General features: G+C 35.8%; 1 protein-coding gene across 4 annotated transcripts in view; it reads right to left on the bottom strand.

Moving 5' to 3' along the window:
* Positions 1-25,243, bottom strand: part of LOC150101039 (uncharacterized) — a 592,625-nt gene that overhangs the window by 159,938 nt on the left and 407,444 nt on the right. For all 4 annotated transcript variants that reach the window (XM_090401634.1, XM_090401633.1, XM_090401632.1 and 1 more), the window contains exon 19: positions 10,300-10,394. In XM_090401634.1, the coding sequence (XP_090257760.1) occupies positions 10,300-10,394 (95 nt within the window). The remainder of the gene's footprint in view (positions 1-10,299; positions 10,395-25,243) is intronic.

Below are 25,243 nucleotides of genomic sequence, written 5' to 3'. Positions count from 1 at the left end.
ATGTTAAACATTTACATAGAAACAAAGAGGAAAGAAATGCTTTTTATCTGTCATTCCCCCCCCCCCCCCCTACTTCTAGGATGGAGGACACAGACAATGTACTACTAGAGTGAGGTCATCTGAAAACACACTACCTATATTAGTGCAGAATTACTAGATCTTTAAGATTATCACAATTAAAAATAAAGTGTATACATACATATATCTGTACACTGGAGGTAAAGAGCACTAGGGCCTCTTTTTTTTTTTTTTTTTTTTTTTAACGGAATTCAGTTTTAGGTATATTTTAATGTTTCGTTTCGCGCTCTTTTTCAGTTGTGCAAAGCACTATCTCATGTGTGTAATAATAACGGAAGAGCACTTAGCAGTTTACTTCAGATGTGTAAAAAATGGATACAGTGCCCTTTACCTCCAGCATACAGATATAAATAATGTATTTTCTGGATTTTATGGAATTTTGGCAAGTTGCAGCATGACAAGTCCATATTTTGTGTGTGTTCACTTTGATGACATAAGATATTCATTACATAAAATGTTTTTATATTAAATACTTTATTTTAACATCATTTATGTGCATACTAAATTCGATATTTTAGTAAAGTGAAATAGACGCATGGATATCTCTATATTAACTGAGATGATTTTCTTTATTGGAGATAGGAGGGAAGTAAGCAGTACATTAAGAATATGACAAACAGAATGCCTCAGATATTTTGCCAAATAAAGAAATTATCAGAGTTATGTAAAAATTAAAGTAGATAAACTATGAAGGAGTGAAATATGATAGGTAATGGTAGAAGCATATAAGAGAATATGTAATTTGAGAGAAGATGCTAGGTAAAATAGGAAAACATGAATGGGTAGGAAAGACAAAGAACTTAAGAAAAGGTAAGAATGGAAAAAGAAGGGTATTGAAAGCATAACTACATTTGTCTCTTGTTAACTATTATTATTAAAACTATAGTTCCAAGGGTAACTAACATATAAGCATTGTTTATATGTGTGCACAAGTGTAGTGCACAATGCATTCAAGCAATGGTTCCTTAAATATATAAAAAATAAATATTATTATTATTAAGAGAGATCCACAGGAAGTCAGGAACTCATTGAGGGAGGCCATACTATTCACACTAGCTCTCATACCTGTTCTTGAATTCATTCACACTACTTGCATACACAACATCAAACAGTAATCCATTTCAATCATGCACCACTCTATGAAATTAAAATCTAGCCCTCATCCACTTCTTGACATCATTCATTCTCAACTTCCAAGGATGCCAGCAAGTTCTTTCCCCACCCTCCATAAAATGAAAATTCCATCTACTTAAATTCTGTATAACCCTTTCAGAAGTTTGTAAGTTACAATCATATTACCCCTTTCTCTCCTGTTTCCTGTTGTCTGCAGCCTACACATTCTCAATTTATCTTTATAATCAGTAGTCCACAATTCTAATATAATTTTTGACACACTCCTTTGCACTCTCTCTCCACTGTATCAGAATCACCACAGAAACCAAGAGACCAGACCTGCATGCAATAGTCTAAGTGAGGTCTTATCAAGGCCATGTAAAGAGGCAAAATGACTTCCTTATCTTTATATCTACACAGATAATAATTTGTTAAGATTTGTTTCAGCATCGCAATTATTCTCTGAGTCATATTTACAATTTTGTTATATTAACGCTGAACTTCAACTTCCTGTCTACTAATAATCAGCAATAATTCAGGGAGAGAGATAAAGAACTGGTTGCATCATTGAAAAATATTAAAACAAGAATGAGTCAAAGAGCGTGAATCATACTTTCGCATCTGAGTCACAGCTGCATGAAACAGGAGACAGCACTATTAAAGTTAAAGAAAACCACAGCAGTATACTTCTGTAATTCAAAATGGAAAAAAAAAAATATACATACATATATATGTGAGATGTATGCCTTGTGAAATGCGGTGGGAGTCTGGTTAGAAAGTGATAGTGGAGTTAATATGTGTAAAAAGTGTAAAGAGAACGAGGACTTCAAGTGTGTTTCGTGTGTCGAGAGCGATATCGTGAACGATAGTCAGAATGTAGAAAATGGCGGTGTGCTAGAGAATTGCGTGGTAGTGCCAGATAGGTGTGAGAACGTCGCCGAAATTGTAATTGAAGGTAGAAACACAGAAAGAATGGATGATTTGATCGATAACGAAAATGGTGAGATAAATGCGAGTAGCGAAATTGCCCGTTTGAATGGTGCCATACACAGAGCTAAAAGACAACTGGAGCGCATGGAAAAATGTGTGTTGAACGTACCGACAAATAACCGGCGGAAGTCTGCGACGGCAAATAATAGAATGTTTGGAAACGTCAATAAAATGAAGGAGCGAGTGCTGTATGGGGATTCGCTATTGAGAGGCGTAATAATTGAGAATTTAACGAAGTCGTACCAGCCGGGTGCGATCATAAAGGACGTCAGCGAATCTATTCGACTGCAAAACCAGAGGGTGAAAGAGATGATAATCGTGGCAGGAACGAATGATTTGAAACAGGACAAAATGGAAATGATAGAGGATGTGAGGGAGTTGTTTGAGGTAGCAAAAGAGAAGAGTGAGAGAGTTAGGATGGTGAGTATCTTACCGCGGTATGACAGTGAAGTGTTTAGAAGGAGGGCCATAATTGCCAATGACTTTATGCGTGGGTTATGCATGGAGAGTGGTGTGGAATTTGTGGATGTGTGGAATGAGTTCGATGGGCGAAAGGACTTATATAAGATGGATGGATTGCATTTGAATGGAGTTGGTGTACAGAGACTTGAAAGAGTGTTGATGAATGATGTGGAAGTGGATGTACAGACTCAGGGAAACTAGATTTATTAAGAGGGGGGGAGTAGATATGCTGACTTTAGGGGGGCAGTTAAGTGTATGAATGAGTATATTATGCCCGAGCGAGTACGACGGACAACAAATCAGAATGGGATAGTTAGTATAAGGCATCAAAGTAAGGATGGGACAAATGGGCTTCTGCGATTCATGTACACTAATGCCAGGAGTATTAGGAACAAGAAGGAAGAGTTTTTGGCCATGGTTGGCACTTCCAGGCCAGAGGTTGTCGGTATCAGTGAAACATGGCTGACAGAAGATGATAAAGCTAGTGGGATTGAATGCGACGGGTATAGCGTGTTCAGGAATGACAGGGTGAATAAAAAGGGGGGAGGAGTGTTATTGATGATAGCTGATGATCTTCAGCCAAGGAGTATAGAAGTTGAACTGCATGATGGGGAAAAAAGCGCATTTGAGGCTGTTTGGTGTGAGATACAATCCAGCAGAACAAAATATACAATTGGGTGCAGCTATAGACCGGGTGATGGAGTGGATGGTGGGGATAGTATGCATAAGCAAATAGAAGAAATGAGTGGAAGGAGGGTAATTATTATGGGTGATTTCAATTATGGTAACATTGACTGGAAAGAGGAGAGGGCACATGGGAGGAACGAATTGGATTTTATGCGGTTATTAAGGGACAACTATTTACGGCAACATGTATTGGAAAATACCAGGGGCAGAGAGTGCTGGACCTAGTAATTGCAACCGAGAATGTGGCTGTAATGAACATGACCATGTTGCCACCAATTGGTGAGAGTTACCATAAAGTCATGACTTGGGAGGTGGCTAAAGGAGTCGAATTTACAATTAAGACAGGGTACATGTGGAATTACCGGGCTGGTAAGTATGACAAGCTTAGGTGTGTGCTTGGCTCAATGCCATGGCATGTAAAACTGCAAGGGCTGAATGTTGATAGTGCATGGGAGGTGGTTAAGAACTGTTTGCAGGAGGCAATGGTTGACTGTATACCAAGAGTCAGAATAATAAATCAATTAGGGGTTAAATGGATGAATAACACTATTAAGCTTGAGCTGCAAAAAAAGAAACAATTGTGGAGGAATTTTAAGGAGAAGGGTGACCATCAGGCGCAGGAACAGTATAAAGCTCAGGCCAGGATGGTAACAAGGGTGGTAAGAAAAGCAAAAGCAGATTACGAAAGGAAATTGGCCACGCAGGCTAAAGAGAATCCCAAACAGTTTTTTCAATATGTTGCAAGTAAAAGGAAAAATGCTCATGGTAGAATGATCTTAAAAAATGCTGAGGGTAGGGAGGTAACTGAATCAGTCGATATTGTGGAATTACTGAGCGAGCACTTTGCAAGAGTATATCATCCAGGTGGAGACTTTGCAGGAATGGAAGAACCAACAGCTTATACTGGAATTGTGATGAATGAAGTAGAGGTAACTAGTCTATTATAGAACCTCAATGTCAATACATCTGTGGGATTGGATGGTATACCAGCTCGTGTTGTACGTGAAGCGGCCAAAGAATTGTCAGTGCCCTTGACCATTTTGTTTAATTTGAGCCTCAGGACTGGGTCAGTCCCAAGGGGGTGGAAAGAGGGGAAAATAGTTCCACTGCACAAAGGTGGTTCCAAGGCTGCTGTTGAAAATTACCGGCCAATCAGCATAACAGGAATCATTATCAAGGTCTTAGAGAAAATAGTCAAGAGAAAAATACAAGATTGGATAGAAGAAAATGGGATACTGTATCGGGGACAGCATGGTTTTGTGAAGGGTAGGTCATGCCTCAGTAACTTGCTCACGTATTATAACACAGTGACGGCTGAACTGGATAAGGGTAATGGGTTTACGGTGATTCTACTGGACCTTGCCAAGGCCTTTGACAGGATACCACATGGAATTCTAATCAGTAAATTGGGGCATATGGGAATGGACATAGGGTTGGTGAGATGGATAGGAGGGTGGTTGACGGAGAGATATCAGAGAGTGGTTTACTCAGGAGTAGAGTCCACAAGACGGCCTGTGACTAGTGGTGTGCCACAAGGATCTGTTCTTGGACCACTGCTGTTTAATTTGTTCATAAATGATATAGGAAAGGATCTGAGAGGAACAGTTCATTTGTTTGCGGATGATGCGAAGTTGGGTAGGGCAATAGTGAATGCAGATGACGTCAAAATTTTGCAGGATGATTTGGATAGATTGGAGGTCTGGGCTAAGGAGAATGGATGGCAGTTTAATGTGGCAAAATGTAAGGTTATGCATTTTGGGGTGAAAAGATTGGCGGCAGTTTACTGCATTGGTGGAACCGTGCTCCAGGAAATTGATGAGGCACGAGATTTAGGAGTGTTGGTAGATAAGGAATTGAAATTTAGGGGACACATTGCAAAAGTGGCCAAATCAGCTCATCAAATCACTTGGTTGCTGAAGAATACGTTGACAAGCAGGTTATTGTTCCTCTGTATCGAGCCTTGATAAGACCCCATCTAGACTACTGTGCTCAGATTTGGTCACCTAGGTTTCTTCTTGATGGGGAGGAGGTGGAGAGGATCCAGAGGCGAGTGACCAAGATGATAGCAGGTCTGTGGAATGAACCGTATGAGAACAGGTTGAGGATTTGTGGGTTGCAAAAATTGGTTGATAGGCGGAGGAGGGGAGATATGATTGAGACATTCAAATTACTGAAGGGTTTCTATAAAATTAATTCAGAAGATATTTTTGAGAACAGGGCTGGTTGTGGGAGGACTAGGGGACATCCATGGAAACTGGGCAAAAGTGTGGTTAGTAAAGGTGTTAGAGCTGGGTTCTTTACTTTTAGAGTAGTGAATGAGTGGAATGCGCTCCCTGAGTCTGTGGTGGATGCTGTGACAGTGAATGAGTTTAAGGCGAGGTATGATAGATACTGTATGAATGTCAAATAGTTGTGATGAATATGATTTGGGGCCTCCCTCGATGAGTCTAATGACTCCCTGGAGTTGCCCGTAATAATAGTAATAGTAATATATATATATATATATATATATGTATGAGGGACGTCCAAAAAGTAGTTCTGATGGGCTGTCAGAAAAACAAAAATATACTTACAAAAATTTTTTTTTATTGGAAATTAAAGTAGACATCTTTCACCACTTTTCTACAATATCTGCCATTGTTCAGGCACTTATCATATGGGGTACCAAGAGTTGTATATCTTCACCACAGAAGATTGCTTTCTGTGATGCAAACCACATATTGACTACTTCTTTGACTTCATCATCATCACAGTGAATGAGTTTAAGGCGAGGTATGATACATACCTCGAGGTATGATAGATATCTTGAAACCACCGGCCACCAAGGAAAGATTTCAGATGTTTGAACAGGTGAAAGTCACTTGGCACGAGTTCAGGACTATATGGGGGATGAAGGCATTGTTCCCAGCCAAAGGTGGCAAAATGTTTTTGTGTTATGCTGGCTGTGTGTGGGCAGGTGTTATCAAGAATCAAAACAACGCCTCTGGTAAGCATGTCACGTCGTTTATTCTAGATAGCACGACAGTTTCTTAAGGATTTGGCAGTACATACAATTTTACATGCAGTGGGCAATTCGATTTTCTTAGACATTATAGATTATAGATAGATGAATGTCCCTCGTATATATATATATATATCTTGGTGTTTATTAGCTATAGTGTAATTGCCAGTCATCTTACTATGGACAGACAGAAAAGTCAATTAAACAATGTATTGAAGGACATGAGATATTGAATATCATAGGAGTGGAGCCTCAGTGTTGTCATCACAAGTGTTCTCTTCAGCTGACCTACAAGACACTTTGCAAGTGAGACATCATGTCTTATGGGATAAATCGGAACTATTACACCATTGCTATGACAAACAGCAATGGTGCAAGACAGAAAAATCTGGGAGTCTTTGGAAATGGCATTAGAAATGGCTAAACATCTAAATATTAACTCAAGTATCAACTTGAGGTGCTTATGGGTCAAAGCTGTATAACTGAGAGGGGACCCCACACAGCCTTCAAAGGAATGCGGAGAACAAACCAGAGCTTCTGCCCAAATGTCCAACCCTCACATTCTCGTGATGCACCCTGTTGGATATCTACCTGGATACTGAATGATTGAGGATGGGCTAACAATTTGGGATTTAAGTGACCAATTGTATTCTTATTGGCTTAAACCAAAATAAAAAATGATGGTACAATATGACAAAATTTCATGCCAGCTGGGGCTTCCCCTGATTAAACAAGGCCCCCATTGTTTTTGCCAGGGAACCAGGGCGATCAGCAAAAAGTCTGCTACTGGAACAAATCTGAAAGCACACCAACTCAACATCACCTGAGTTAAAGATCGGTACTATCAACATAAGAAGCCTGAATGGCAAAGAAATGGAGCTAGCTGAGGAATTAGATAAGTACCAGATCGACATAATAGAGGTGACTGAAACAAAAAAGACAAAAACTGGTGAGATCTTTCTGAACAATAAATACAAAATGTTATATTCAGGAAATGACAATCAAGGAAAAGAAGGAGTAGCCATACTATTCAACACAAAATACGAGGTTAATCCTCTTGAATGGCAGGCAGGCTTAAGTAGAGTGATGTGAGCAAATATCAGAATGGTAAATTGGACAATGAGACTTATTTGTGCCTAGGTCCCACAGAAGGTTCTACTAAGGTAGAAGTGGAGGAATTTTTGATGCTTTAGAAAAAGCAACTGACACAATGAAAAAGGAAAAGTTGGTTCTTCTTGGGGATCTAAATAGCAGAGTAGGAAATGATTGTCAGACATACAAAAATATTTTGGGAAAATTTGGAGAAAAGAGCAAAGCTAATAATAATGGCAAATACTGTTGGATTTCTGCTCAGGGCATGGATTGGTTATTACTAACACCATGTTCCAACATAAAAATGTGCACAAATTAACATGGAAAAAGAAGCAAGGAATAAGAAAAATCTCATTGACTATGTTAATGTTGATGATGATGTTTTAGTCCTGGTGCAGGACAACAGAGTGTACAGAGGATTTGAAATTGGAAGTGATCACTATTTAGTCTTGAGAAGGATAAAACTGAATTTCATATTGAAAAGAATGACATCTAAGAAAGTTTTAAAGCGAATAAAATTTGAGCAGCTCTCAGATGTGAACTGTAGACTAAAATACACAAAGATTATTGAAGAAAAAAATGAAAGAGTTTGAGAACAAGAATGAAACCTTGGAGATTCAGTGGCAAGCCCAGGAGAAAGCCCTGATCAATTCAGCCAAAGAGCCGTGTAGTGAGGTTGTCTGCAAGGATAGAAAATCAAAACTCCATGGTGAACACAGAAAGTTAAAGAAGCAGTGAAGGAAAAGAAGAAAGCATATCAAAAGTTCCTGGCAAATAAGTCAGCTTATGCTCTTAGAGAATACAGAGACAAATGTAAGAAAGCTAAACACTGTGTAAAACTAGCTAAACAAAGGTCATGGGAGGAATTTTGCAAGAACATAACAAATAAATATCAAGAAGGGGGAAAAATATTCTGGAGGTTGTTGAAGAAGCTTAGAAATGGAGGAAAGAGTGCTCTAAAAAGAGTTAAAGATGATAAAGGTGAAATGAAAATGGGAGAAAAAGATATCCTTGACGTATGAAGTAACTACTTCAAAAAATTGCTAAATGAAACAAGCAGTGATAGCACAGTGGTAAAAAAACACTCAACAGGCATACAGTCAAGAATACATATCAATACTTGAATTAGAAAAAGCCATCAAAGGCTTGAAATGTGGAAAGGCAGCAAGAGTGGATGATATTCGACCAGAAATGCTGAAGTATGGTGGTATGAAAGGAATTCATCCCTCTGTCCAGGCCTCCTGAACTATGCAGTGCAGAAAGCCTGGACAGAGGGACGAATTCCTGATGATTGGAGTAGAGCTCTAATAGTACCCATATATAAGGGAAATAAAACTGAATGTAAGAATTACAGGGGTATATACCTACTGAGTGTTCCAGGCAAGATTTATGCCAGTATCCTTGAGAAACAGTCGAGAAGAATTGTGGAAGAAAGCTTGGTGAAGAACAAGCTGGATTCAGACCAAATAGAGGCTGTCAGGATCAGATCTTCACTTTACGACAAATAGTTGAGAAAGCATGGGAATATAACAAAGATCCGTATTTAAGTTTTGTCGATCTGGAGAAGGCATATGACAAGGTGCCAAGAGGGAAGCTATTCAATATACTACAGTTATATGGTGAAGCATTATATCAAGCAATACTTAGTCTTTCTTTGAGTTGCAAGTCAGCAGTTAGAATTGAAGAAAGTATAGGAATGTGGTTTAATGTTAAATCTGGTGTGAGACAAGGATGTACATTATCCCCTCTTTTATTCATTATCTATATGGATCAAATTATGGAGGAAAGAGGTATTAAACATGATATCAGAATTGGAGATGTTAATGTCAGCTCTTTGCTTTATGCGGACGATGTTATACTTCTAAATAAATCTGGTACAAGTTTGCAAGATTCCCTGACTAAATTGAATAACTGTTGTAACAGATATGGTACGAAGGTCAGCAATAAAAAGACAAAGACAATGAAAATAGGTAAAATCGTTGAGAATGTTAACCGTGTTTTGAATGGAGAACCTGTGGAACAAGTAAAACACTTCAGCTACTTAGGCACGATTTTTAGTGAAGATGGTAAATTAAATATGGAAATAAACAACAGAATCAGTAAAGCTGGTATAGTACGAAGTCAATTGAATAAATTCATATGGAATAAGAGAGAAATTAGTCGGAACACTAAATGAGTTATATACAAGACAGTGTTCAAACCAGGTTTATCTTATGGATCTGAGAAGTGGGTCGGAAGAAAAATACTTGAATAAAGACTAGAGACTGCAGATATGAGAGTCCTGAGAAAGATTAGAGGTGTGAACAGATGGCATCAATGGTAATACCATATTAAAAATGAGGATATTAGGAAAGAACTTGACATTGTCAGCATCCAGGAATGTGTTAGCAAAGCTAATCTCAGGTGGTATAGTCACTTAAACAGAATGGGCAAGGAAAGATTAGCAAAACAACTGCATTCTGCATTGGTCATTTTCTGCAGGTTGGCAGGAAAATGACCCAGAGGAAGACCAAGATATAGGTGGATTGATATGGTACAAAGTGCCTTTAGATGACAGAAATATAAGATCCGATAATGTTGGAGTCTTGACAAGTAACAGACTGATTTGGAGGAAAATTGTAGATAGGAAGTTAAGAATGATGTAAATTTTTCATGTAGTACTATCACATCCTGTACACCCCTTGAAGGTACATGTCAGGAATTTGATGATGATGACGACCATTTGATACCCCCCCCCTTTCAAAAAAAAAAAAAAAAGGTTTAACTGCTTATGGGGAGGATTGTACTATATACTTAATGCTTCACAGAAAGAAATATAATCTATCCGCAAACTCTTTGACATATTTTATATATAGTGATATCAAAAATTATCTCACGTTTTCAGGAATTCCTTCCGAGTCTCATATTCAACTGAATCTTCCTCAAACGGAAATCCACTGAACTCAATGATATTTACCCTAACAGAGGTAATCTAAAAATAATAATAAAAGTTAATAATTTTAAGATAAGCTTAACACTTTCAAAAATGCAGGGAAAAAAAAAAATCTCATGAATAAAAGAGAACATGAAATAATCATGCAAATCAATCAAATCTATGACATGAATTATCATCCACTACTCTGCAACATAAAGAAATCATTAATCACAACTTTTACACAAATCACATGAATATAGCACCTCATCAGAAATATTTCCACCTAATATTATACCCTGTCATGTTCTTTCAAAAATTGTCATGATTATTTTCCAATAATCATGGCAATTAACTGTCATTTTAAAACTAACTATAACTTTTAAAACTACTAAGGCTAATATATCAGTGAAATTTGAATTATCAAAGTGAATACAATGACCACAAAAATGAATAACAAACAGTTTATTCATGTATATTATGTGCAACATGAAAGAAATCTTGCACTCTTCGTATATATGAAATAACAAATTTATCACATTATAGACCTTAAATTTTCAAATAATTTCATTTTCATCTCCTGTAAAAAACTCAATACAATATTCTTAATAAGAACATTCAGTTACAGTAGGACATTATGATAGCTAGATCAAAAAATTACACATCGCTAACTTCCTATCAACAATTTTCTTCCAAATTAATTTGTTATCTCTAGGTGCTCAAATATTTTCAGAACTTATATTTCAGTCATTTAAGGCACCTATTACTATCAATCTTGGTTTTCCTCTGGAAAATAAAGTATTTGATCAAAGATTGGAGCCTGTGGTCTCCAGTCTGAAATCAAATAATACTTTATTTTTAATCCTAGCCTTAGATCCCTACTTTAAAATTGGAACTCACTGTCTTCTATAGATCTAATTTAGCATTTTGAATACTTTCTTTCTTATTTCACATAAATTTATTCAACAGACTTCCTACCACACCAGATTTGCTAAATCTGTTACCTTCATAAAAAATTATGCCTAAATAGTTAAATTTTTTTACTTGTTCTATAGGTTCTTTATTTAGGGTACGGTTTCAATGTTTTCAATATTTCTACCTATTTTCATTATCTTTGTCTTTTGATTGTTGATTTTCATACCAAATTTAATACAATAGTTACTTAATTTAGTACTGAGATTAATATCTCAGCACTAAATTAATGATTTTTTAATTTTTTTTTTTTTACTAACTAATTTAAGGAAATTGCAATGTCAACTGGATATACATTAAAATAAATTTTAATATACTTCAGTATTTTGGCAATGTCATGTTGCCAATTTCAAGAAACTTAAGAACAAGACACGTACACACAGGCACAACAAACAGTAAGTGAGGAAGAAGCAGGAAGCTATTGTTTCTCCTAAAGTTCTGATGGTGTACCCTAGTGGGCAATGTTGGTATTCTTGGGCGATTGGGCTGAAGGTCTTCTGATGTAGGTTTCCCAAATTTGAGGCAGTCTCATGCAGCCAAATTTGTTGAGTTTGGATTGTTTCTTAGAGCTGAAGCTGATTCCATGAAAAGCCTTTCATATTTGTATTTACTACGGTGTATTATCGTGGCTTTCTTCCACCGTATTCTATGGCAGGTATCCAGCGCATGGTCAGCAAGACCAGAGTGGCTGTATTGGTGAAACCGGATGAAGTCCTTGTGTTCTGAAATTCTGATATTTGCTGTCCTGCCTGTTTGGCCAAAATAGGACAGCTTACAGCTGCAAGGGACCTGGTATACACCAGGTAGGTCTAGGGGGGGGGGGAGGTTGGTCTTTAGTAGAGCAGATAAGGGATGCTAATAATAAATTTAGTTTAATCCTTTATCCAAGTGTGAGCAAACAAAGTTTGCACCTGAAAGTATCTTCAGGACTGAGGTAAGGTGGTACACACCAGGTCAACTCGTTGCAAAGGTGGAGCAAGCTACCAATACTCCTGTCTCAGTATCTCCTATAATGCAAAACACATCTCCTTACGGATATGTCTAATGTTCTACATTAAGGGAAGGGCCACTACCCAGACTAGTTTCGACCTTTATTGAGGTCTCTTCAGTGGGAGCCAGGCCCAAGCTGAGATACCAGGCAGAAGCATTCGCAGGTCATCTCTACCTATAGGAGTTGCCAAATGGTGTGCCACCCATTTTTAATAAATTACTCTGGATTTAGAGAAAGATGTTGAAAGTTTATTTTTCACTTGGTTGGAGTATAATAAATTTAGTTTAATCCTTTATCCATATAAAGGCTTAAAAGGATAAAGGATTAAACTAAATTTATTATACTCCAACCAAGTGAAAAATAAACTTTCATCAAGGGATGCTAATTTTTTATATGGTCTGTAACAAGAAGTTAAGTCAAGTTTTTTTTTAGAATTTTTGTAATTTTTTCCGAGATGCCTCGGATATACGGTATGGTGATGAATTTAGAGTAATCCTTGTTGTGAGGGGAGGGAGGGTGAGTTGTGGTTTACTGGTTTCAATATTTTTTGGATTTTTTTTTGGGGGGGGGGGGGTAGCTATTGGCTGAGAAAGTGTTGAGAATGTGGTTTAGTTCTGTAGTTAGGGCATTGTCATTTGAACAGATAAGTTTAGCCCTGTTGTGTAGTGTCTTAATGACTCCATATTGTTGCGAGGAGGGGTGGTGGGATTGTTGGTGAATGCATCTGCCTGTATGGGTGGGTTTTCTATAGACTGAGAAAACCAAGGTTCCATCAGGCTAGCGGTGACTAGTGTGTCTAAGAAAGGAAGGCGGTTGCCTTTTTCTTCTTCCTTTAACTTCTTGTTACAGACCATATAAAAAATTGGCATCCCTTATCTGTTCTACTAAAGACTAATCCCCCCCCCCCCGACCTACCTGGTGTATACCAGGTCCCTTGCAGCTGTCACTTTCAAATCTTGCCATTATATCGATAGAGTCAGATATTTTGGATCAACTTGATATACATGATATTATTCGAGAATTTTCATTAATGAAAACTAGAAAAGTTCAATTCATTAAGTGATTTTTCTTTCTGTTTAAATATTTATTTAACTATTTCTTTACCCAATAATGTTTAATATGTTCCCATTTTATATACTTGTAAGTTATTATTATTTATTTATCTTATTATTTATTTACTTTATTTTTTTTCAAATTATTTTTGTTGTTTCTGTACCCTTCTTGTATGTTTATTGTTTTTTATACATTTTTTTTGTAATTTCTGCTTTTTTTTTTTGTTCACTAAACTTATAATTAATATATTTCATATTTCATTTTAACTCACTGATATGTTTTTATAAAGTGATTTTTTATTCGGGGGAGGGGTATAGGGGTGCCAACTAAAGTTTTGCACACAGGCACCAGATACTACTGGCGCGCCCCTGACTATGGATGAGACTTGGATTCACCATTACACACCGGAATCCAAATAGCAGTCAAAACAGTGGACAGAAGCCAGTTGTTCAGCGCCAAAGAAGACAAAGTCAGTTCCATCAGCAGGAAAGATCATGGCATCAGTGTTTTGGGATGCTCATTTTGTTTATTAATTATCTTGAAAAAGAGTAAAACAATAACTAGGGAATATTATTCCGATCTTTTAACCAGACTAGATGAAAAAATTTGTGAGAAAAAACCTGGTTTGAAGAAGAAAAAAATCATTTTTCATCAGGACAATGCACCTGCCCACAAAGGTGTTTTGGCAATGGGAAAATTCAGAGATCTGCACTATGAATTGTTGGAACATCCACCCTATTCCCCACATTTTGCTCACTCTGACTTCTATCTCTTCCCAAAATGAAAACTCTTCCTTGCTGGTCAGCATATTTCTTCGAGTCAAGAGGTGATTGCAGCTGTAGAGGGGTATTTTGCAGATCTTACTGAGAAAAGGGAGATTATGTTAAAAAATAAAAATAATTTTGAAATTATAAATTCTTTTTTTTCATTGTTAGGCTGTAACTTTTCAGACCACCCTTGTATAATGTCCCATTTACACCATATAACTGCAGCATTTTAAACAGCTTTTATCTTGACAATTTGTTAAGTATTTTCCAGATCTACAAAAGTTAAATAGAGATTCTTGTTGTATTCCCATGATTTCACAATATTTGTGTTAAACTAAAAATTTGATCCTGACAAATTCTATTTGGCATGAATCCCTTGTTCTTTTCCAAGCTACCTTTCCATGATTTTTCTAAGGCATTTCTCAAGTATAATTGCATAAATCTTACCAGGAACATTCACTAGTAAATTGCTCTGCTTAAATGGGAAATGAGTGCGAAGAATATCCGGGCTAAAAATGGTGCGTCCACTAAAGGTAAGAACCTGGAATGTCAGAACGCTGTAAGAAGCAGGTAAGCTAAGAAACACTATCCAGAAAACGAAAAGACTTGGAATTGGATTTTAGGAATGAGTGAAGTTAGGTGGCCAGGATCAGGCAAAACTCAAGTTGATGACATGACAATGTACTACTCTGGAAGTAGTTAAAACAATCATCATAACAGAGTTGGAATAATATTAAACAAAAGATGCAATAAGTCACTGTTGATCTTCATCCCCTAGGATAGGATGATGTCATTAAACTGAATGCTCAACCACAAGATATTAATCTTATATGGGTCTATGTCCTTACCGCTAACAAGAATGATACCGAGTTCGAAGAATTTTATTAGTTCTTTTAATATCAATTAAAAGAACTAATGAAAAATACAAAGCAAAATGATATTAACATCGTCATGGGTGATTTCAGTGCTAAAGTTGGGAAAGGTAGAAGTGGAGATATAGTTGGTGAACATGGACGGGGAACAAGAAATGAGAGAAGAGACCATCTTATTTAATTCTGCCAAGAAGAGGAACTAATAATCACAAACACATATTATAAGCTACCACCCTGAAGGTGATCACAACAGGATAATAATGCAAATATAGTCAGAAAACCAAATTGATTACTTGCTAATTAATCAATGATTTCAAAGTTCCATAAAGAGTACAAAAACCTATCTAAGTGTGAATATTGCTTCTGATCATAACGTTGGTGACAGAGCTAAAACTTAGACCGAAAGCTATACTTAAGAAACATCAACAAAAAAACAAAAAAGGTTTGATCTAGGAAATTTATATACCCAGAGATAAGAAGAAACTGAGTCAAGATCTGAATCAAGAGATAGCACTTATCAAGAATAATGACATAATGAGGGTTGATGAATCATGAGACAAATTAAAATCCGTCTTCATAGAGAAATGTGCCAATAGCTTGTGTCCTGATAGAGCAGATGAAATTCTTTCTCTCAAGAATCAATGAATTATTAAAGATAAGATCAAAGAAGCAAAAGAAACCTGGATGAATAGAAAATGTAGAGAAATAGAATTTCTACAGGATAAGCATGACAGTTTTAATCTACACAAAAAGCTGAAAGAAACCTCAGGTATATTCAAGAAAAAACAACTATGTATCCTTTGAAACAAAAAGGAAGAAATAATATCCAAAAAGGATGATACCAAACAAGAATTGGTGAAATATGTAAAAGAACTCTTTACTGATAACAGACAAAATCTAGAAAATACTTATGAACAGATGGAATGTCCATGCATTCTAAGATCAGGGGTAGAATATGTACTGAACTCAGCTAAAAATGGTAAAGCCTCAGGCCTTGATAGAATACCAGCAGAAATAGTCAAGTTATTAGAAGGTGACAACATTACTATATTAGTAAAGATATTTAATAAGATCTACAATACAGGCATAATCCCTCAAGACTGGTTATGAATGACATTCATCATGCCCTAAAAAAAGCAAATGCAAAACTTGTATTGACTATAGAATGATCAGTCTAATGAGTCATCTTCTCAAAATGTTTCTGAAAATAATTCAAAAAAGAATATACAGAAAATGTGAGGATACCATCAGTGATACCCAATTTGGCCTTAGAAATGGTTTGGGAATGAGAGAGACCCTTTTCTGTTCTCAAATCTTATTCCAAAAATGTAGTGACCAAAACAAGGAGGTATTCATTTGCTTCATTGATTTTGAGAAAGCCCCACATACTAAAATGGCTGAACTATTAAAAAGAATTGGATTAGGGGGTAAAGACATCAGGATCATTGAAAACTTATATTTGAACCAACTGTTCAAGTCGATGACATTATTACGAACTCCATTAACATGAAACAAGAAGTAAGACAAGGATGTGCGCCATTGCCTCTCCTTTTTTAACATATACTCAGAAGCCATATTTCAAAAAATCTTAAAAGGAAGAGAGGAAGGGATTAATGTAAATGGTGAAACATCTGATATGCTGATGACACAGCTCTCCTGGTTGACAATATTCAGGATTTTCAAAATCTTCTGGAACTAGTGAATGAAGAGAGTGAAAAAATGGGATTAAGAATAAATATCACCAAAACTAAATTCATGGTCATAAGCAAGAAACCAATTCTTAATTCAGCACTTTCTTTAAATGGGAACAAATAAAAAGAGTGACAAAATTTAAGTATCTCGGATGCTGGTTAGATGAAAAATGCAATTCAGAAATGGAAATAAAAGTTAGGACTGAAATGGCAAGAAAACATTTTCTCCAGACGAAATCAACACTGTGTAACTGCAACTTAAATTTACAACTTAGAGTATGGTTAAATGTTATGTATGCTCTGTTCTGCTGTACGGTGCAAAAACTCAGACCTTGAAGACAACATTGATAAAAAAAACAGTGAAGCCTTCGAGATGTGGTTATATAGAAGAATGTTAAAAATCACATGGACAGCAAAAAAAGTCCAATCAAGAAGTACTGGAACAAATTGGGAATTCACATGAACTTTTAGATACTATAAAAAGAAGAAAAACTGCATATGCTGGTCATCTACTAGTAATGAAAAATATAAGATTCTTCAATTCATTATAAAAGGAAAGATAAATGGAGGAAGAGGACAAGGAAGACAAAGAAAATCTTGGCTGGCAGACATCAGACAGTGGATTGGTATGAACTCTGAGGGACTGTTCAGAGTAGTTGAGGATCGCTCAAAATTTGCCAAGGTGGTCGCCGACCTCCAATAAGAGATGGCATTCAAAGAAGAAAGGAGAGAGCTTTTCTCCAATCATCTGGAATTCAAACACTCTAACCTGGCCATCCGAATTATGCAATGCAACCACTGTAAAACTTTTATACCTCCATACTGAGTATTTATGGCTGAATATCATCCACTCCAGCTGCCTTTCCACATTTCAGGTTTTTGATGACTTTTTCTACTTCAAGTATATGTATTCCTGACTGCATTTCTGTTGGGAGTTTTTTTATCATCGTGCTGACACTGCTTGTTTCATTTAACAGTCTTTCAAAGTAATTATTCCAGACATCTAGAATATCTTTATCTTCATTATTCATGTCACCTTTATCACCACTGATTCCTTTTTCCTCCATTTCTAAGCTTTTTCAATAGCCTCCAGAATATCTTGCCCACCTTTCTGATAATTATTTCTATGTTCTTATCAAAGTCTTTCCATGACTTTTGTTTAGCTTGTTTTGCACAGTACTTTCCTTTCTTACATTTTTCTCTGTATTCCGTAAGAGCACATGCTGACTTACTTGCTAGGAACTTGCTATATGCTTTCTTCTTTTCCTTGACTGTCTCTTTAACTTCCTGAGTCCACCACTTTTCTATCCTTGCAGATTACCTCATCATGTGCCTCTCTGGCTGAGGCTGATTCAATCAAAGTTTTCTTTAGGGTTTGCTATTGAATCTCCAAGGTTTTGTTGTTTTCAAATCTGTTTAAGTGATCAACCACACCACCTATATTACCTCTGCTTAGACCATCAAATATTAATGATATCAGGTTCTCTTTTACATGTCTGTATTTCAATATATGATTCTAAAAGTGATACCATGTGTTCAATCCATATTTTTATTTCATATTTGTAGTCCCTGGTATTTAATGTTTCATTTCTATTCTACTCTCAGATCTATAAGTTACAAACGGTATTTATGCTGGTTTGTATACTGCTAGTGTCTGGCAAATTTCTATGTTATTTCCTATAAAAATTTATTCAACTGGCTTATATATATTATCAGTATTGGTTATTCTGTTATTTATTTCTATATTTTATTTTCCATTTTCACTAAAAATTGTACCCAAATAGATGCACAATACATCACTTGTTCTACAGATTCTCCACAAAGGATGCAGCTGATATCTTCCATGTTGTTGCCTATTTTCATAGTGTTTACATTTTTTTATTGTTGATATTGATAGCAAATTTGTTACAGCACACTGCCACCTTTATTAACAGTGACATGTGACATACAAATTCAGTATCATTTTATTCAACTTTTCCTGCTAGCAAAAACATGCAACAGCACCTACTGTTTTCTACAAAAAAAAAAAAAAAAAAAGCATTGATTACAGTAATTTCATGACTTCTTTTTAACAGTATTAGCAACACCAAATGAACTATTTTATAAAAAGATGTTTTATTAACTTGCTTATATTTTGCTGAATTTCAAATCAGCATTATGAGAGCCTGTGTAGCTCAGTGGATGTGGCGTTTGCACACTACGGCGCTTAACCATGAAGAAAGACTTTGTTTCAAATCGAGTCGTCGACTTGAGGAAATTTTTCTAAGCCTTTTTTTTTTTTTTTTTTTGCTGGCCTGGTTGGTCGAGTGATTAGAGTATCCGCTCTTCAGCCAAAAGGCTGCGGGTTTGAATCCCGCTATGGGCATGGATGTTTGTGATTGTCTGTGAAAGTACAAGTGGAGGTAGTCGGCGGTAGATGGTGTTGGTGATGAAGCAGTGACATGCAGAGTTGTAGAGTAGAGCCCTCCCTCGATGTAATAGGTGCGATGTAATAATAATAATAATTATCAGAGCATAACATAGCATGTATATGTGACAGTGAGTAAATGAAACAATATATAAGCAATACAATTGTAATGGACAAAAGATCTAAAGTCCTATTTTGGCACCACCTAATGTAAAAAATTAAAAAAAAATTACAATCATGTGAGAGTTGCTCTTAAGATAACTCTCCCAAATTTTTGGCAAGTTAATGCAACCATATTTGTTCAGGTTAGGAGAATTCTTCATAGCCATGCCTGACTCAAAAAATAATCTTTCGGATCCGTAATGACTTCTAAATAATCTAAATGTTAGTTTTCTTCCATCTAATCCTGTGTGAAGGGGGTGTCCAAAGCATGGTCTGCCAGTCCTGACTTTCCATAATAATGATAGTGAATATATTTTTTGTTCTTCTAGGTGGATGTTAACAGATCTCCCTTTCTGCCCATAGTAGGCCAAGTCACAAGGAACTTCATACACTCCATGGTGTGCTAGAGGGTGAAGTTTATCCTTAGGTGAGTCGATCAAAGTTGCTGATTTAACATGAGGTTTGAATGTGGTGTGAAGGCCATGTTCATTAGTACTTTGGCTATCTTTTCTGATGTACCTCTGACCAAAATGGTAATGCTGGGTTCTATTTTATATTTTATCTATTTTGTAGATTATAGCCATTGGTTAAGAAAGTGTGGCACAGATACTTGAGTTCTGTGGACAGAGCCGTATCATTAGAACAAATGATTCTGGCTCTGTGTGTAAGTGTTTTTAAAATGCCATACTGTTGGACTGGATGATGTGACTGTTTACGATATCTTCTTCCCCTTCCTGCATGTGTGTGCGTGTGTGCGTGCGTGTTGGCTTTCTGTAAACAGAAAAAGATATTGATCCATCTGAAAGGCAAGTGACTAATGTGTCAAGAAAAGGTAAACAGTTATTAGATTATTTTTCTACTGTGAAGTGGATTTTTGAGTGTTGGCTGTTTAGGAAGGTGACAAATGCATCCAAAGTATCTTGGTACCATGAATTTGGCCTACTAGGGGCAGAGAGGAAGATCTGTTAACATCCTCCTGGAAGAACATAAAAAATACATACACTACCATTATTATGGCAAGTCAGAACTGGCAGACCACGCTATGGACACCTCTTCACACAGGATTAGATGGAAGAAAACTAATATGCTATTTAGAAGTCGTTACGGATCTGAAAGATTATTTTTTGAGTCACTCATAGCTATGAACAATTCTCCTAACCTGAACAAATATGGTTGCATTAACTTGCCAAAAATTTGGGAGACTTATCTTGAGAGCAACTCCCACATGGTTGTATTTTTTTTTTTTTTTTTTTTTACAACATTAGAAAGTGCCAAAAGAGGACTTTAGATCCTTTGTCCATTACAATTGTAGTGTTCATATTTTGTTCACTCATTCACTCACACACTCATCATCAGAGCACAACGCATGCTGTGTTGTGCTCTGATGATGCTGATTTGAAATTCAGCAAAATATAAGCAAGTTAATAAAATATCTTTTCATAAAATAGTTTGTTTGGTGTTGTTAATAATGTTAAAAGTAAGTCACGAGTAACCATCAAGATCTAAGCTTATCTGTTAGATTACAGTAGCTATACAATTTAATTCAACCTTCTGGAAGACTGGGTTTAATTAAGATAAAACATTGTATGGATTAATAAAGAGATGAAAAACATCACACATGAGTTTACACCCCTGTCAAACACATTTTATATCAATTCATCTTCCTTCATATCTCTATCAATTCTAATTGTTGACTTACAACTTAGATACAGGCCATACATTGCTCAGCATAATTTCCTAGTTTCACTGCATAATTGTAGTATTTTGAAATGACCTTCTCTTGGCAACTTATCATATGCCTTTTCCAGATCTATATGTCCAGATTTTATATCAGTCCATCTTCCTGCATATTTCCATCAATTATAATTGCTGATTTACAACAGTACAGGCTATACATTGCTCAGCTTAATTTTCTAGTTTCAACATATAACTGTAGTATTTTGAAGTGCTCTTCTCTACTCTTGACAACTTATCATATGCTTTTTTCAGATTTATGAAAGTTAAATACAGATCACTATTATATTCCTATGATTTCTTGACTATTTGCCAAAGTAAAAATTTGTCCTGACATCTCTATTTTTTCATGAAACCTGCTTGTTCTTCCTAGAAGTTTCTATTCCACAATTTTTCTGAGGCTCTTCTCAGTTATGACTGCATAAACCCTGGCTGAATACCCAGTAAGGAAATTAATTTATAATAGTCGTTTTCAGTTTTATTTGCCTTTTTGAAGATGTGTAACTATGAAAGCTCTACTCTAATTATCGGAATTCAACCTTCTGACCAGAACTTCTGAATTAGGCACTAGCTACTGTAATAAAACCTTTTATATATCCATAATTGCATTTCTAGTTAATTATAATATATTCAGCTGCCTTCTGACACATTTTCTGATAGCTTTTTTCTATCTCAAGAACTGACATTTACTTCTGATTGCATTGCTTTTGAATAATTTACTGTTCTCTCATTGCTTCTCATTTAACAAACTTTCAAAATAATTACTTCAAACAAACTTGAAAAATATCAAGTTGAGTTCTCATCAATTAGAGGTTGCCAAGATCAAATTTTCACTTTACGACAAAAAAATAAAGGGAACTGGAAGGCATATGACAAAGTCCCAGAGAAAAAATTTTCAAAATACTAGTTATAATGGGGTAAATGGAACATTATACAGAGTAATACAAAGTTATAGAATAAAACATGCCAAGAAATTATATCCTTGCTTAATCCTTCATCCAAGTGTAAGCAAACAAAGCTTGTGCATGCAGTATTTTCACAACTAGGCTACTTACATATAGAGGGTGATGACTTCACATCATTTGCTTTAGTATCACATAATCCAAAGCACACTTCTTTCAGAAATGTCTATTGCTATGCATTACAGGAAGGACCACTACCCAGACCAGTTCGACCCATATTGAGGACTCTTCAGTGGCAGGTAGACTAAGAAGAAATAACAATGTTGAATTAATACAGAAGTCATGTATTTCCCATATATAAGTAGTAAAAAAGTATGTCACCTTATTATTACTATACTCTGGATCAAAGAGAGTTGCAGAAATGCACTGCAACATATACTTCTGAAAGGAAATGTGCTTTGCATTATACAATACTAAGGCAATTGAAGTGAAGTCATCAGCCTTTATATACAAATAGCCTAGGTGGGAAGATAATTTAACTGCAAACTTTAATTGCTTACACCTCGAGAGAGAATTAAACAAGAATATAATTTCTTTTCAAGTTTACTTTAATTTATAATCAAGTGGAAAAACTTTCTATAACTATCTCTGATCCAGTGTATTTTAATAATAAGGTGATACATCTTTTTTACTACTTGTATATGAGAAATACATGACCTCTGTGTTAATTCAACCTTAGTATCTCTTCTGGGTCTAGCTCCTACTGATGACATTTATTAAGGTTCATCTTTGGGCTTGCTTGCTTCCTTCCTTCTTGGGAAGAGAGCAGTTCTGCTTGATAGCAGGTTTTTGCCTGTCACTGAGTGGAGACACTGATGAGTTTCTCCTGTCCTGGAGTGATGAGTTTAGCGGTGATCCTTTAGGGTCACTCAGTGAGTTTTAGAGTGATTTTTTAGATCCCCTCAAAGTTTTTGAAGAAGTACTCCACACTTTAGCAGTGCCTTAATAATGTTTGTCTTTGGGCTTGCTTGCTTGCTGGAAGTACAGTTCTGCTCAGTGGCAAGTTTTTGCCTGCCACAGAGTGGAGCCACCACTGATTTCCTCTCCTGGAGTGATTCAAGTCAGGAGTGACAAGTTCGGTAGTATCCTTTAGAATCACTCAGTGAGATTTGGAGTGATCTTCTAGGTCATTAAGAGTTTTTGGAGAAATACTCTCCACACTTTACCTCAATAAAAGTCAAAACCAGTCTGAAAAGTAACCCTTCCAATAATGTATAGCAATATACAATTTTGAAAGGATAAGAAATAAGAGAGAAATTAGCCAAAGCACTAAACTAATAGTATATAAGACAGCGTTCAAACCAGTCTTAAGTTACGGATCTGAGAATTGAGTTAGAAATAAAGCTCTCGATTAAAGACTACAGATCACAAATATGAGAGTTCTGAGAAAAATTAGGGGAGTGAACAGTTGGCATCGATGGCACAATTACATTAAAAAAAGAAGCTATCAGGAAGGAACTTGACAGTGTTGGCATTCAAGAATGTGTGAGCAGGTCCAATCTAAGGTCACTTAAACTTAAACAGAATGGAAGAAGACCAAAATGTTGTGTGTGACAATACTGAATGCTAACAAGTAATAGACCGATTTGGAGGAAATTACTGATGGAGATTAATAATAATGTCAACTTAAAATCATGTAGTACTATCATGGTAGTTTGCATACATCTTGAGGGTACATATCAGAAAATTGATCATGAGGGTGATTATTTCAAACATCCTGAATATCTTTATCATCAGTTTTTATGACATTTTTACCATAAAATGTAATTTACAGTACCATTCTTTCCACACATAATTATCTATCCAGTTGGATGCTCTGAGGAGATGAGGATAGACTGGCAATTAGGGACTTAACAACCAAATGATCATACTCACTGAATTGGGCCTTGCACTGTTTTTATCAGGGGAAATCAGAGTGAACACTGAAAGATCAACTGCTTAAACAAACAGAACTGAAAATGTGCAATCATGATTAGAAGCATCGGTTGAAAAGAGATGAAGCTAGCAGAGAAATTACAGACATACCACATTGACATGATTGGTTACTTACCAAGGTGAAGAATAAAACATGATATATATGTCTAAATAATAACTATCAGATAGAATTTGTACTCATCTATTTTTCCCATTTTTACTTAAAGTAAAAATGGGAAAAATAGCACTAGATTCTTCCTGATTGTAGCTTAATTCTTTACTCCATTATTTCATTTTTTAATGGCTGTTCTCCATCTCTCTAAGCACTCAAAGCTGTCCTTACAACAGTGTAAAAATCATTCTTTTTCCAATTAGTGCATATGTAAGAAACCTTACTGAAAGTTTCAAATATTAAAACAAGACAAATTCATTGCTAAATTTACAGCTACTAGAATTAAAAAATTCAAGTAATTTTAAACAATCAATATCAAATATTAACACTGAGTAAACAAATTTATTACAAAAATTTGAAAGGCTTCCAGAATGTCACGTGGTTTAGTACAACCATATTAAAGAGAAATCAGCATGCTTTCATGTTACATTGAAGGTTTAATGGAGTGTGAACAGCACTGGGAAAAAAGTTTCTGGGTGCTGTTCACAGTCCATTAATCTTTCAACATAGTGTCCTCCAGCATTTGCCTTACCACACACATGCTTTTACATTATTTAACACAGACCTTTCACATTATTTAAGCTTCACTTCATGAAGCAGTGTAGTTTCATTTAAAGTTATCAGTATAATAACACATTTAGTCTTGTATATAAATTATTAATCTTTTGTAAATATTATTTATTTTTCTTTCAAGGAAATCAAAACTTTAATTACAGTCCTCAACTTATGATGATTCCATTCCAAAGATGCTAATATACTCGTAAGTTGGAAATTACTATATGAACCATAAGGATATTAACAATTAGCATGCCTGAATGGCACTAATAATTTTTTGATAATGTTGCCTTCATTGTTGCAGACCCTTTCATCCCTTCATGACTTCGGTCTTTATTTTTTAAAATAGCTGATATCATGAAGTTAGAATAGCCTAGGGTATATGCTATGGCAGCAACAGCATTCCCATCCTCATGCTACTCTATTATTTTCACTTTCATTTCTAAATTAATTGTCTCTCTTTTGTTTTTCCACAACCACTGGAAGAATTATTTTTTCTCTTTCTGGCTATTTTCACAAAAAAAAAAATAATACCACTAAGAAAATTGCAAATTAAAAGTTTTGCAGGCAATTAAATGAAATGACCACACCTAGTTAGACAGAACCAAACAACACCAAACATGGCTTCCTTGCAGCAGCATGTTATTGTAAGATGCA

Source organism: Typopeltis vanoorti, chromosome 12, assembly GCF_054136105.1.
Source record: "Typopeltis vanoorti isolate ZY-2024b chromosome 12, IOZ_Tvanoo_1.0, whole genome shotgun sequence".
Classification (NCBI taxonomy): domain Eukaryota; kingdom Metazoa; phylum Arthropoda; class Arachnida; order Uropygi; family Thelyphonidae; genus Typopeltis; species Typopeltis vanoorti.
This window is presented reverse-complemented; position numbering and strand designations above follow the sequence as displayed.